This window comes from Prorops nasuta, unplaced genomic scaffold (assembly GCF_024137725.1).
Source record: "Prorops nasuta isolate Cenicafe-Biocafe unplaced genomic scaffold, Cenicafe_Pnas_1.2 PNAS00014, whole genome shotgun sequence".
In the NCBI taxonomy this organism is placed as follows: domain Eukaryota; kingdom Metazoa; phylum Arthropoda; class Insecta; order Hymenoptera; family Bethylidae; genus Prorops; species Prorops nasuta.
In genome coordinates this window covers 2,827,525-2,844,002 of record NW_027116811.1, presented here as the reverse complement: position 1 = coordinate 2,844,002, position 16,478 = coordinate 2,827,525, and the positions used below count along the sequence as shown (strand labels likewise).

Below are 16,478 nucleotides of genomic sequence, written 5' to 3'. Positions count from 1 at the left end.
CACGCTCGAGAGGAGGAAGCTTCTCAACTAACCGCTGGAAAGAAGTAACAATTTAGTTAGTTTCTCTATTCATTCACTTTTTTTAGCATGCTTTATTAATTTATATCTTTGTCTGTCTTTGAAATTCCTAATTAGAATCTGAAATGTGGAAATATTTTCTTTGAAAATCCCTCCACATTTCGGGTTAAATACTCGTTTTTTCAAGTATATTTTTGTTTTCTTTTTGTTTCAGGTGAGGCGGCGCCGCCTCCCTCCCCGACGGTGTGCCACCTTGTCGTGGTGGGGGGGCTCACTTCTACAAGATCCCTTCCGATTAGTAAATGATTCGAATTAATTTTCTGATCTTTGGGAATCTTGTAGAAGTGCCAAGAGCACACCACACCTTAACGGGAATCCATATACCAACATTACAGGGCGAAAACTATTTCGCATGCAGCGTCGTCATTTGTTGACGGATTGTAAAGTTATTACAGGTTTTTGGAAATGCCAGAAGCTTATCTACTAAGTTACGTTAGGAAAATTAAAAAAAAATGAAAAAAATTTTTTGTTTAAATAAATATATTAACATTATTGAGAAACAACATTTAAATCGCAAAATCCCCCAACGTACTTTACTAGATAATGTTCATACGTTTCCAAAAAGTCCACAAAAATGCAAATCTGTCAAGAAATGACGATGCTGCATGCAAAATAAATAATGGAAGAATTTCGTGTTCGGGAAGTCGCCAACACGAAATTCTTCCATTATTTATTTTGCATGCAGCATCGTCATTTCTTGACAGATTTGCATTTTTGTGGACTTTTTGGAAACGTATGAACATTATCTAGTAAAGTACGTTGGGGGATTTTGCGATTTAAATGTTGTTTCTCAATAATGTTAATATATTTATTTAAACAAAAAATTTTTTTCATTTTTTTTTAATTTTCCTAACGTAACTTAGTAGATAAGCTTCTGGCATTTCCAAAAATTTGTAATAACTTTACAATCCGTCAACAAATGACGACGCTGCATGCGAAATAGTTTTCGCCCTGTAATGTCGGTATATGGATTCCCGTTAATTATACTATAGTTTTCTTTCCCGGGTTGAATTATATTATTTAATTCATTACTACACTATCTGATGCCTGAGCTACATATGATTTAATTTCCCATTGTGTATATACGAGATAAGCGAGGATGAGTTATACATAGGCGCGCGTATTAGTACTACATAGTAAGAGCGCTGGTGTCTTTTTAAAGCAGTTCCTAAATGCATCGAAACATTAGAAAAAGCCATACCTGGCATTGGTTGTATCCCGCAAGGACAGAAACTGTAGCGTAGGATCCCGCAGTGAACAGAAACTATAGCGTAGGATCCCGCAGGGAACAGAAACTGTAGCGTAGTATCCTAAGGATACAGTTGAGCCCAATAATCTGGCGTCAGGCGAGGGGAAGCCGGAGATAAAGGGGCAAGGGGTATCTAGGGAATTTACGGGTTATATACAATTCTAGTTCCCTAACTTTACATTTGTCCACTTTTGAAATGTCAATTAAATGTAAACAAAATTTACAGTTTTTAAATCTAAGTTACGGAAAAGTTTAAGAAAAGATTATAATGAAGAACAGGAAAAGAGAGGATATCAGATGAGTTTGATTAATTATTATAAATATGTGAAAATATATTTGTAGATTGTTAAGAAGATATGCTTTGTGGTTATTTGATTTTAATTACAGGTTAAATTATGCGTTTTATCTCAACTTGGATGAGGAAGGATTAATTTATCAAAACTTCTAATGGGATTTTGACATCTAAATACATTTTATTATGATAAAGAAGGTTAGATTGGTTATTACATCCATTCATGTTAATTGGAAACATAATTTGAAGATTAATTGATAAAAATGAAAGGTAAGTTAACTTTAATGTTGTTAAAAATGAAATTAACTCTGTGGTTGTATTAATGTATAAGTTTTATTTTTTGGTTTCTCACCATGACATATAATACATAATTATTATATATGTATTTAACTTTAAAATTACAGTAAAAATTTATAATTACATTTAATATTGCAGGGCATAACCATTTGCGGCAATCACCTCTTCCAAACGGCGTGGAAAAGATTGGACAAGATTTTGGCAAATCTGTGGTTCGTTTCTTAACTCTTCCCATACTCTTCTTACGTGACACCTTAGCTCATGTTTGGTCCTCTCTTGTTCTGGTCTCCAGCGTTTCACCATTATACCCCAGACATTTTCTATTAAATTGAGATCTGGGGATCTCGATGGCCAAATCATCCTTTCAATTTCAGGATGCTCTGCAAACCATTCACGTGTCATTTTGGATGTGTGCACACTGGAGTTATCCTGGACAAATTGGATCATTGGTAAGTCTTGGACCGGATACATCCTTCTGACACTAGGCAGCATATGATTTTCTAGGATGCTTGTATACACTGCTGAATTCATCTTAGTGTCAATTTCAATTAAATCACCCACACCGTCTCCTGAAATCCAACCCCAATAAGCAATAGTTATCCTATTATTTCTGTTCATAGGTAGGACATATTTATCATTAAATCTGGTTCCATCCGGTCGCCAAACATGTATCCTCCCATCTTCAGAAGATTGAAACACCTTCTCATCAGTCCAGATAACTTTACGCCAGAATTCATCTCCTTTGCTCAAGTGCTCCAAGGCAAATCCAACTCTGTCCTCTCTGTGCTGAGCTGATAATTTTATTTTGTGCACAGCATGGTGGCAATGGATTCCAGCTTCGTGCAACCTTCTGCGTACAGTCATCTTTGATATGTTCAGGTCTAATTTTCTTAATATGCTTGACGTAGGCTGGAAAGGATCTTCGTTCATTGTATCTACAATTTTTCTATTCTCCTCTTGCGATGTTAATCTGGGTCTTTTGTTATTTTTCCTTCTATCTTCCAATCCTGAATATCCCTCTTCTCTATATCTTTTAATCCATTTATTAATCGTAGACTTATGCAGCTGCAGCTGATCAGATATATCCACTGAGCTCATTCCTGCTTTCCAAAAACCAATGACTTCTCCTTTCTTTATTGAAGTTTCACTATTAATTGACATCTTTTGAAGTTTTAATTTTTAGAGAAACGATTATTGAACTGTGTAACACCTTTTGAGAGAAAACAAAACACAACAATAAAAGAAACGAAACGATAAAACAAATAACAATCAAGTCGATTTTCGTTTCTTTTATTGTTGTGTTTTGTTTTCTCTCAAAAGGTGTTACACAGTTCAATAATCGTTTCTCTAAAAATTAAAACTTCAAAAGATGTCAATTAATAGTGAAACTTCAATAAAGAAAGGAGAAGTCATTGGTTTTTGGAAAGCAGGAATGAGCTCAGTGGATATATCTGATCAGCTGCAGCTGCATAAGTCTACGATTAATAAATGGATTAAAAGATATAGAGAAGAGGGATATTCAGGATTGGAAGATAGAAGGAAAAATAACAAAAGACCCAGATTAACATCGCAAGAGGAGAATAGAAAAATTGTAGATACAATGAACGAAGATCCTTTCCAGCCTACGTCAAGCATATTAAGAAAATTAGACCTGAACATATCAAAGATGACTGTACGCAGAAGGTTGCACGAAGCTGGAATCCATTGCCACCATGCTGTGCACAAAATAAAATTATCAGCTCAGCACAGAGAGGACAGAGTTGGATTTGCCTTGGAGCACTTGAGCAAAGGAGATGAATTCTGGCGTAAAGTTATCTGGACTGATGAGAAGGTGTTTCAATCTTCTGAAGATGGGAGGATACATGTTTGGCGACCGGATGGAACCAGATTTAATGATAAATATGTCCTACCTATGAACAGAAATAATAGGATAACTATTGCTTATTGGGGTTGGATTTCAGGAGACGGTGTGGGTGATTTAATTGAAATTGACACTAAGATGAATTCAGCAGTGTATACAAGCATCCTAGAAAATCATATGCTGCCTAGTGTCAGAAGGATGTATCCGGTCCAAGACTTACCAATGATCCAATTTGTCCAGGATAACTCCAGTGTGCACACATCCAAAATGACACGTGAATGGTTTGCAGAGCATCCTGAAATTGAAAGGATGATTTGGCCATCGAGATCCCCAGATCTCAATTTAATAGAAAATGTCTGGGGTATAATGGTGAAACGCTGGAGACCAGAACAAGAGAGGACCAAACATGAGCTAAGGTGTCACGTAAGAAGAGTATGGGAAGAGTTAAGAAACGAACCACAGATTTGCCAAAATCTTGTCCAATCTTTTCCACGCCGTTTGGAAGAGGTGATTGCCGCAAATGGTTATGCCCTGCAATATTAAATGTAATTATAAATTTTTACTGTAATTTTAAAGTTAAATACATATATAATAATTATGTATTATATGTCATGGTGAGAAACCAAAAAATAAAACTTATACATTAATACAACCACAGAGTTAATTTCATTTTTAACAACATTAAAGTTAACTTACCTTTCATTTTTATCAATTAATCTTCAAATTATGTTTCCAATTAACATGAATGGATGTAATAACCAATCTAACCTTCTTTATCATAATAAAATGTATTTAGATGTCAAAATCCCATTAGAAGTTTTGATAAATTAATCCTTCCTCATCCAAGTTGAGATAAAACGCATAATTTAACCTGTAATTAAAATCAAATAACCACAAAGCATATCTTCTTAACAATCTACAAATATATTTTCACATATTTATAATAATTAATCAAACTCATCTGATATCCTCTCTTTTCCTGTTCTTCATTATAATCTTTTCTTAAACTTTTCCGTAACTTAGATTTAAAAACTGTAAATTTTGTTTACATTTAATTGACATTTCAAAAGTGGACAAATGTAAAGTTAGGGAACTAGAATTGTATATAACCCGTAAATTCCCTAGATACCCCTTGCCCCTTTATCTCCGGCTTCCCCTCGCCTGACGCCAGATTATTGGGCTCAACTGTACTACGCTATAGGAAAATTATACTACGGTAGTATAATTATACTACACTTGGCAACGCTGATGCGCATATACATACTATTTCAAGCAATTTTCTATGATAGCAATAACGTTAATAGCTTATCCGTAAACGTTTATTGGATTTGTTCTTCTTTTTCATTGTAGTATCGAAACGGTGTAATAAACAGGATCCCTCAAATCTCAATCCGAAAGTGTGTTACTGTTGTTACCGATAGTTGATTATTTTCTGTTTTACTGACTGTCAAACCATTGGAAATGGCAACTATAAGGTTAGGTTAGAGGTTGCGTATGTACAGGGAGGGAGGTTCTCTAACGGCGGCATATAGGAGATTCGTGTTAGTTGACTATAGCGCTCAGGATGATGGCTTCTGAGAACGCTGATTGGTCAATATCATGTAGTGCCAACATGAAATGGTCCGTTACCAATAGATGAATACGAAAAATGAGACCCATCCGCCATTTTGGAGTGGAGAAGTGTTTACATGCTAGTTGTAGCAGAAAGAGGTGTGAAATGGAAAATTGTCAAATAGTGAGGTTACTAAAGTAAAAATGGAAAATAATGAATGGAAAGTTCGAATATTCTTACTTTCCATTCATTCTTTTCTATTTTTACTTTAGTAACCTCACTATTTGACATTTTTCCATTTCACACCTCTTTCTGCTACAACTAGCAACTAGCATGTAAACACTTCTCCACTCCAAAATGGCGGATAGGTCTCATTTTTCGTATTCATCTATTGGTTACGGACCATTTCATGTTGGCACTACATGATATTGACCAATCAGCGTTCTCAGAAGCCATCATCCTGAGCGCTATAGTCAACTAACACGAATCTCCTATATGCCGCCGTTAGAGAACCGACTACATACGAGATATTCTTATAGTTGTGTTGCTATCTAGTGTACAATTGTGTTCCATGTCGTCAGAGTGATGATATTTCTTTCTCACTCTATCTCTCTCCGCTCTCTCCTTTGCCTTACTCTTACCCCACCTTGCCCCTCTGTCTATGGCTTCGATCTCCTTCCTTGTATCCTATACCCTATACTATTCTTGCTGGTCGAAACGCTGACGATTAGAATACGTGTGTGTCAAATTTGTGTGTGGGACAACGAGATAGGGCAAAAAAAAAAGTCATCAAAGGTAAGTGATGCTACGGTACATTAATAACATACAGAAAAACTATTTTAATCGTTCGATACGTACACGGTAGATGAAAATCCAAATTTAAACGCGTCCTTTAGTTATATCTTAGCCTTGTTCGCCGTACCAAAACTACGAAAACGCGATCATGTTTCCCACTAAATGGTAACTTTACAATTATAATTTTTTGCTTTTACCTCCTCCACAAATTTAACACAACAAAATTTATTTATCCATTTTCCCTCTTAATTTTTATATTGTTTTGCAGCAAGGAGCACGATCATTCGTCTTTTTTCCGATCCTTGCAAATGGAGAATAATCACAAGAATACCGATTGTTACTTTTTCTATTATTCAACATGCAAAAAGGTAATTAATTTATTTTACACAAAACGAAATCAGCCTTAATCACAAGAAAAAAAGGCTGCAATTGAAGGGTTAGTCGAGTTAACAACCCATATTGCTTGCTGTGCTTTTAACTCGAAGGTTAGGTCGGCCATGTTGGCCATGTTGCGTTTTATACTGAAACTTCTCATTTTTGCTTAGAAAATCACACCAATGATTCTACGGAATAATTGAAGATAATACTTTTTGTTTACTTTTTTTTTTTTTTTTTTATTAAATTCTATCGTATAAGAGTATCAGCTTCTTTTATTATCTTTCGCGAACTCTCTAATTCAGTATTATGCATGACCTAAATATTTTTGGAAAAATAAAAGTCTGATCGATGGGTACCCGCAGTATGAATAAGTTAAACGGAGCACTGCGGTTCTTCATAGGATTCTCACTAGTTTATTACCACATTGTTTATTTTTCATTTTTTGGATTATTTTTTAATGTAATCTTTGCAGGGCGATAGTTGTGCATTTAGACATGAACCTTCTGCTTTGGGTTGTGAAACAATGTGCCCTTTTTGGCAGCAGGGCATCTGCTTCAATGAACACTGTAATTTCAGACACATGGAACTAAAAGTAAGTTTTGCGTATGCCAAATTTTTATTTCTTTTTAAGGCAAAATAAAAAGACTGAGGTCTCTTACCTTTTATTTTTATACAGAAAAATCGCAAGCTCATTCCTTGTTACTGGGAAACACAACCATCAGGATGTAGAAAACCACATTGTTCTTTTATGCATAAAAATGCAAAAACTATTTCATCAGATCCGATTAATCCAGTGAAAAGTGCAGACTCACCTGCAAAGCCTGTAAATCAAGACAGCTCGAACCGCCAAGGTACAGTAATTGAACAATTGAAGATTATTTTTGTATATTTCAAGCTTTACATATAATTTTAACATATTTTGTTATGTTGTAGCGGATGATACAAAATATGATGGTAGTAGTACAGAATCTGATCAGGGAAGGGGAAGTAGTGAAGCAGGAAGTTTCATAGGCAGTCCAGCTGTTGATCCCATTATCGTCAAATTTGAAGAAGGTATGAGGCTTTACTAGCCCCCCCGTCCGTCTATCAATGTGCACTATCTTACACCAGGGACACTTCCTTCCCTATCCCTTCCTTCTAATCTACAATCGGCTCTTAGTCTCCCCAATCCATCAAATTTACATTCAAATTTGAACTTTCCTAATCCATTAAAAATCCTTAACAGCTTGACGATTCCAAACAACGTTCCCAGCAGTATTGGCATTTCTAGTAACGTCAGCATTGCAAAATACTTAAATATTCCTCAAGCCAATGTTCAGTCCTCCCAGAGCCCTTCCTGTCATCATACCATTCCATATCCTCACCAGCAAATTATGCACTCTCATGGCCAATCTCTGTCTCCACTGCAAAGTCAGCAGAGCTCTCCACTCCTTCAGCCGCCGTCGTTCTCTCCCATAAACAATCAACCAACTACTCAAACGCAAACAACCAGATTTCCGTTTCCGTTCCTTGGTGTAACGTCTTTTAGGCGATTTTAATATCAGCGATATTGGTCATACATATGTAATTTCCCTCGTTCGTCAGCCAATTCAGATGGATACTTTTGAAGAATTTAGAGATGTACATGTATATCGTACCAAATTTCTACTAATTAATCATTAAAGTTCATTTAATATTGTGTATAGGTGAAAACTGTTTAAGGGAACAAGAGAAGGATATGCTACGGGCATAGAAGTTTTCTACGAAAGTATCTCTCTGCTTGCAAGAATTGATACACGCATTTATATATATATATATATATTTGTGTGTATCCATATATACATATGGTATATGTGTGTGTGTGTGTGTGTGTGTGTGTGTGTGTGTGTGTGTGTATATTTGGATCACTGGCCTTTGGAAAATATTTGGCTCGTTCAAGCAAGAAGATTTGACCATTTTCATTTTGAATGTTGTAACAATTGAATTAAAATAATACATGGGTACCAGGAATGCCAATATATTTCCAATACATAACTAAGCTCCAGGTATAATGTTATTTCGTATAAAACCGAATAACTAGGAGCGTCTCAATATCTTCGCGTATCAGTTAATATCTCAATCGTTTTATTTACGATGTTAATATATGAAACTTCGTTTTTCATTAGTAAAGACTGCTTTTTTTTTATTAAAAATGTATAGATGCAATTAATGAGAAAAAGCAAGCCAGTTATACGAGTGAAGTAGTTCATATTTCTAATACTGCCTATCAAAGAAGGCATTTCTAAGCTGTAGTATTTTTAAATACGATTTAACAATCAATTGATCAAACTATCATAAAAATATTGTCTTTATTACTGAAATGCGGGAAGTGTGATGATTTTCTTTGCCGAGAGATACGAAAAAGTAAAGAGAGCTATGTTATTTTATTAAGGAAATTTATGCGAATTTGACAAATTATCGTTGTATCTCCGATTGCGTGAGTTGTTATCACAATCATGGTTATATAAATTATTATATTTAGAGTTTTATTTATTTTTCCAGAAGTAATCTGAAAAGTTTGCTCTTTCGTTCATAGAGCGTGAGGCACGCGACGATTGGATCAAGCTAAGACGGTTTGAGTTTACATCACATAGGTTGTTAAACTTCAATCATGAGAAAAATTGTCTAAATTAATTTAATATGTAAGAGAACCAATGTTTTAATCCCAATAAAATTCAACGGCCTCAGCTCAATAATAGATTTTTTATTGATTAAAAATTGGTCGATATTAACGGAGATATTATTTTTTCTTTTTTATTGCTATCACAGTTTTAAAGCAATGTTATATATATATATATATATATACACACAAGATACTTGCTGATGAAAGAAAATTAATGCATTGTACAATTAAGAAGTATACTTTGAAACGATACCGAATTAATTGAGAAAATTGCTATATCTTAAAAAATGCCTATAGCTCTTTATTGGTCTATGGCTATTTGTCTAGGAAGATGTGTAAAGTTTTCATTGTAGATTGCAAGTTGAAAAACTATGCGAAAATTTCGATGAAATTACTTTGAAGAAGAAAGTAGCCATAGACTGCCGCTTTGAAGCCCCTACACACAAACACAAGCAAACACATGCATAAATACACATACACGCGTAGTTTTGCTCGGTTTAATATAATCGATTAACGGGATATATGAAGAAGCTTTGCAGGTCAAAATTTTCGAAAATTATCTCGGCGTTATTTCAAAATTGATTTTTAACTTTTATCATTCCAGTGACGCACGAACTGCTCTTTTTGCACGATAAGCCAGTAAGATTAAAAAGAAATACAAAAAACATTTTTTTTACATCGCTTTTTTTCAATCTTACTGGATTACGGGATAGAGCAGTTTGCTAAGCCACTGGAATGATATAATAAGTTGAAAATCAGTTTTCAAATAATGCCTGAATAATATTTAGAAATTTTTGCGCGAAAATTGTTTGATAGATCCTACTAATAAATTCGTTTCTTGCTTAAAAATCGGTTCGAAGCTCGCGGCTAAACGATTAACAGTAAATTTTGCCATGTAGCACATGGGACTGCGATTGTTTTCTTTTTTTTCCCTCGTTTTACATTGTATTTTATTTATTAAATTATTTTTTATGGAAAACCGCAAAATCGCGTAACATCCTAAAAGTCTCAAAGAATGAAAATTCTTGTGGAGAATTTTCTAAAGATTTTTGAACCGAGACGGTCTATTTCGAGAGTTAAGCTTGAAAGTTTGGTTGGATTTTTGGTGGAAGCCTCGTTTCCCAGCGAGAGTTTTGCGGAATGCGAACTTCCACTTTGGGCCAAAACTTGTATAAATGTTGAAAATCGGCGTGAACGCGTGCTTTTCCCTTGCAGTACACTAACAGATATTTTTCACGTACATCGCATCCCAGCCTTAATATTTTGACGCGTGCACGAATAATATGCCTTCATATGTTTTGGCTTTTCACACGAGTTTGCGAGTCTCAAACGGCATGGGACACGACACTTTGTGCCCACGGGAAATTTATACGATATATATATATATATAGACATATATACTATATAATAGGAAAATAAAATGACGCAACAGTCGGATGAGAGCCAAGTCCTTGTCGATTCGCTTGATCGAAACGCTCTCAGAGAGAGAGAGAGAGAGAACCGAAATAAACCGATCTCTGAATAAACGAAGAGAACGGGTGAGAGAGCGACTAAAGACGTAATGGTAATTGCAACGAGTTCAATGAGAGACTGGTCGGAGAGTAGATTTAGAAAGTCGATGGGCGAATGAGTGCGGTTCGAAAACGACGGCCCCCCACGAATAGTCGAGCGAGTCAAGTCCCGTGGGCATGCGGAAGCACGCCAAGGGAAACCGTGTCGGTTGTTTTTTCTTCTCAGCCTTGTTTCGCGACAAAAGTGGAATCGCAAAGCTTTCTCTGGCTTCGCGAGAAACCCCAATCGATAATTCGACTTCCGCCAATCGGAAGGGATTAATCGACTCGACAAAAATCTGTCTCTGAGCACCGCCGGTTCCTCCTTCTCGTAGATGGTGCTCGGAGATGCTTCTGGTGTGAATAAAAAACTAAACTGAGCAAATTTCTCCTACTCTCAATCTGTCACTGATCAAAAATCCACTTTATCCTGACGAAAAGGACGAACGCTGGGCAAAATGAAGAATTGACTGACGTAAACCTTGATTTCATTCGTTCGTTCGAATCACAGCAGCTCGGTTCAACTGTACGCGTGGTATTCTCGCTTTTGGGTTGATTCGTGATTTTTACGCGTTCTTCGACACGCAAAACACACACGCACACACACAGGAACACATATAGAAATTGCAACGTAATTAAGGAAGCTATAATCTTTATTACACGAGGACACGCAGCAGTATATGAAATATTCTATATTTAACTACTAATGATATTTATAATCGAAATAACTGTGTCGGTGTGTAAAGTCTGGAAATTCTTGGAACAGTCGAGTGTTGCCTGAAATCTACCAATTTTTCTCTGTATTGTATTCAACCATTTGGTTGAATACAAACAAATGTGATTGCGCGGTTTGATCAAGAGAGCAATTTGTTAGAAATAATGAGGATAAGAAAGAAAGAGAGAGAGAGAGAGAGAACGATTTGAACAGAGATTGGCAGATTAGGGAGAGAAACGCAACACGCGAATGTTCCGGTTAGAAAAAGAACGAGAATCTATTATATAGAATTTATTAAGTACTGTGTACGTGAGCAAGAAAATGCAGAATGTTTAATTGATTGTGTATGTTTAAAGGGAGTGATAGAACAAGAGAGCATGCATGTGTTCAAGAGAGAGAGAGAGAGAGAGATGAAATTTTAAAGTAGAAAATATCACTGAATTTAGCACACTTCCGGCGTACAGTAATTTTATATCCGATCGTTCATTCGATATTAGTACCTACGTAAATATACCGATCGAATGTTAATTAATTACACTAATGAACCCTTGAGGCGCCGGAAGGGGACGAAGCTCCATCTTGCATTTGCGAGACTTGTAACGGAATGATTTCTCTGTAAGATTTGCGAGTCAGGTGGAAGAATTTGGCCAAAGATCCTTCCACCGACGATTTGCCTCGAGATCTCGTAGATGAATTTTACTCAAGGGCTATGAAATATCGCGAAATCGTGAATTTTGCTTAAAGCATCACATTTTTTCCCTCCTCCAAGCATTTCTTGTTAATCTTGTAGGATTTCTTTATGGATTACTTTGACTTTCTTGTTTCCTTTTTTAATCCAATTAAGTTTTTTTTTTCATTTTCGTTTTCTTTATTAAAATTGAGTTAACCGAATTGTTAGAGAATATGTTATATCGGTGAAAGAATATCAGTTTTTAGGCTGGTAATAACTTCGAGTTTCTCGAGGCAGCACTGAATTCTCTTGCTTGATATATGCGCACACATGCGCCTGTGCGTTGTTGGACGGCAAGTTTGAAGCGAAATATATATTATATATTATATAAAAATATATATATATTTAAGATTTAGAAAAATACGAGTAGCCTCAGCCTCGTCGGCGAGTTGTTGTAAGTCGCTTTCAGAACTTTTGTGTTAAGTTTATAATATTGAGCTTTAGTTATATACCCGAGAGATGATTGTTCAATATTCTTTTTATTTTTCAAAATTGCATTGGTTTAACCTTAGCTGACGATGCTTGAGCTGCTCGGAAAATGATAATAATTGAATCGGCGTTCTCACATCTTGGCGCCGCTAAATAAATAAATAAGAGAGAGAGAGAGAGAGAGAGAGAGAGAGAGAGAGAGAATAAAAAAGAATATTAGAATCATTTTCGAAATTGCTGAATTTTCCTTTGATCGACAATTTTTCAGCGTTTCGCATTCTATTATTCGGAACTTGAAACACTTTTTTGTCTTGTGTTACATTTTTGCCAACAACTAATGTTTTAGACCCCCTCCCTGAAATCTTTACTCAAGAAAGCTTCAACAAAAAACTTTTGCATTTCTGGATAAAAAGTTTATATTGCACCAAAATCTGGGAGGTGTGTGTTTGAGTGTGTTTTTATTTTTAACAGTTTTCTCGACAAAAAGGAATCCTGTGCATTTTTCTAGTCTATGTCGTTAGGCTGCTAAAGTATTGTACAGTCCACGTAATGACTCTTGCACCCTTTGGTAATCTTTATAAATGTATTCTTATCCGACCTTGAAGACTAGAATTTTTCTTCTATTTCGCACCTATTAAACTTTGACCAAAAATTGCTTTTGAACGTGGTTTTTAAAGAATCGATTCTTTTTAACGAGACGCTATCGAAAGTAAATAATGCAGCAGGGTGCAATTGTTCTTACGTAGATTAGTTGGTTATTCAAAGCCAGCAGAAACAATGATGATAAAATTAAAAGAGAACAAGAGAATTAAAATTATACATGCCGAATACGCAATGCGCAATTATTATACGAATCAATGTAAGCGAATGGAAATTAATACTTTTCATTGAGATAATATTTGAATCTCAATAAACTTGGTACCTCAAAATGAGAGATTCATCAACATTGGCGTTTTAACTATTATTCAGTATCGTGCCTTCAAACATCTTTCCATAACTTATTTCTAAAATTCCTGTCCTCTCTTTAAAAAGAAAAATGCTACAAAATATTATATACATGTAGAAATTAAATAATAAATTCTCACGTTCCCCTATTCCAATCCTGTACCTCCCGATATTAAAACTTTCAGCACTTCTAAAGAAAAAAAGCTTTCTCACACGAGCTCCAGAATCATCGCGATTAAACCATTCTACAACAAGGATTGAGAGTTTTGCGTAGTATATTCTGTTAGGATCGAAAAGGATCTTAAACTTTCCAACGCACTTAATTTAGGCAAATTTCCATGTGAAAAATATTGGATTCAAGATAGAATGTAAATAAAAGGAGTAAAAAAAAGTGGCAGCATTCCTGGTTCCTGCTTTGGGTGAGAGAGAGAGAGAGAGAGAGAGCGTGTGAGAGAGACTAGGATAATAGCAAATCCTGTTAATGATGTATTATCTTGCAATAGGACGGACGATGTTGTTTAATTAAAATGGCTGACTGCGAGGGAAGCCGAGAGCAGAATATTTAATAATATGGCCACGTTAAAAGTTTTAAATCCATCACAATGGAGGAAGTATAATTCAATAGCCCCCCCCACCCCCCTCCCAGAAAAGGAATAGTTATACTGTAGCAAGGAAAGAAGGAAGGGATGGTACAGCGAAGTAAGATTCCATCAGGGTGAAAAGGAATCATTAAAAACAAACAGTGGACGAGTCAAAGATAATTCTCCAACTTCTTCGTGTGCTTCTTCCAGAATCTGACAATGAAAGCGCACCGTCTCCAGTTAAACCACAGCCAAAGGTGCCGTATTGCAAGACGTACGAGGAGATCAGGTTGGAGGAAATTCAGGCGGAAAGTGCGGCTTACTACTCCTACCAGGCGGACGACTTTAAGGGCGACCTTGGCGGTGGTAAAATAAAGAGAATCGGCTTAGCCCGTAACAGCAGGAAGACGAACGTTTACTCCAGGCTTGGCAAGAGTAATCAGGAAGAGGAATCCAACGTCTCCAAGTCTCTGGACTTTCAAGTTTTGACCTTGGACGCTATTAGGCAGAGGAAGAAGTTGAAGATGGAGGTGGATGCCGCTAAACAATCATCCCCCATCGTAACTAATCCCAGTGACGCAGAAAAGCAGGCTCTTTCGTCCACTATTATCAATGCCAAGAGAGTTACTTTAGCCAGGGAGAAGCCGGAAGCCGAGGAAGAGTTGGTTGACTGTTCGCAAAATGTAATTAATACTTACGCCGAGACGAGTGCTCTGGATATTAAGAGGGGCGTTAAAAGGAACGTCTGCGCTGTCTCTAACGAAGAAGGGGAATCGACGAATAAGCAAAACCTTTCGGAAAGATCCAATGTCAAAGTTCCACCCGTGAGACTTCGAAGGTCCTGCAAAAGATTCGCGGAAGGTACGCTCGAGTCGCTGAGACCTAGAAGAAAGGCAGTACCGTTGCCTGAAGCAATTGAAAGGGTAGCATCTGGAGCTCCTGACAGTTCTAACGAAGAAGGTCAGATCAGTCTGGATAAAACGAGTGACGTTGAGGTCAGATTGTGCGACAGTAGCACCGATGAAAGTCGTACGAAGATGGCAGAATCCAGTATATTCTTCGCGTCGAAAACCACGATGACCTTGGTCGATGAGGAGACCCAGGACACTGCCTCCATCGAGGATAGCATAGACGACCATAAACAAATGTGTGATAGTCTGTTGAACGTTAACGAGGATGATTATTTGATGCTGGATGCTACCGATGCTTCCGATGACATCCTAAAGGACATCGATGCATTACTCAAAGACAAAACCACTGCTTAAGAGTATCTCTTGTCTGTTTTATATTTTTTTATCGTTTTTATCTTTTTATTTTGAATTATTCACGTATATTTAATACTCTCGAGCAAAACTGGAGGGTATTTTCTTCCATCAATTCTTCGTTTTATTTATAATGCTTTCTCGTAAGCGCAATGCGCTACCGTATCTCAGGTTATATTCTATGCAATTTTTTTATCCTTTTTTATAAGTTATTCAAATTCTACTTTTTCAAGTATTTTCGGATCGGTATGATTTACACCTAGAGCTGTTATAGCTTTATTCTTAGTTTTATAGTTAAAAATTGCACGAGAACAAAAAATCGATCGATCAATTATTATTGGCATTAAATGTTTTTTTTCTGTTCGAATGAATTAGCGGAATTTAGTTTATCTCTATTTTCTACCATTCCTACATCGTAGAAACTTATAACAATTATACGAGCCTGAAAGTGTTCGATTTAGAGAGAGGATGATTCGGTCAGTATATAAAGTGTAGCTTTTAATTAAATAATTTAATTTTAAAGCAAGCCGGTGTCTAATCGAATAACTTGAAACAAATAATTATTCACTTGGTTTAGCTTTTTTTCTAGAGGGGTAGACTTAAAGATGACTAAGGCGTTTTAAACTAAGAATCATGCGCCCTCAACCCATCTGTATTATCCCTGCTCCGAAATCTACGGGTTACCAGTAATCATTGGATCTCCGCGGTATATTTAATATAGCTAGCATTATCCCTTATAAAATTTTAATCAACGAAAATCACGAAAAGATATTTATATATATACAAAAACGATATTATATACAATTCCTATTTGCATCACATACTTATTTATAATAATTTTTCTCTCGCTATAACGTAATTGTAAAATAAATTCCAATTGTACATACCATTCTTATATTTTGTAAATTTTTAGTGAATAACATTGGAATCATAATTTGCGAATAGAGTTGAGTTTATTGTTTTTCTCCTTATCCGCAAATGATTTCTATTAGCTTGAAGCAGAGTGTCTTCGATACATTCTAGTGTATGCGATAGATTTAATTAAAGATTGTAATGATTAATACCTCGAAAAATTGTATAAACAAATTATTATTGGAGTAAATATACGATTGTTACATTTGCA

The 16,478-nt window shown here is 35.9% G+C and overlaps 1 protein-coding gene across 2 annotated transcripts; it reads left to right on the top strand.

Annotated features, from left to right (window-relative positions):
• Positions 1-5,919: 5,919 nt before the first annotated feature.
• Positions 5,920-16,376, top strand: LOC136778652 (uncharacterized). Of its 2 annotated transcripts, none has more exons than XM_066735714.1 (6): positions 5,920-6,124; positions 6,393-6,492; positions 6,975-7,094; positions 7,179-7,353; positions 7,436-7,555; positions 14,304-16,376. In XM_066735714.1, exons 2-6 carry the CDS (start codon positions 6,433-6,435, stop codon positions 15,356-15,358), a joined length of 1,530 nt encoding a protein of 509 aa, XP_066591811.1. In that variant the 5' UTR covers positions 5,920-6,124; positions 6,393-6,432; the 3' UTR covers positions 15,359-16,376. The 2 variants fall into 2 exon arrangements, with proteins under 2 accessions (XP_066591811.1, XP_066591810.1); XM_066735713.1 differs by lacking the exon at positions 5,920-6,124 and adding an exon at positions 6,150-6,289 and having other exon boundaries at positions 14,304-16,374.
• The last annotated feature ends 102 nt before the right edge of the window (positions 16,377-16,478 follow it).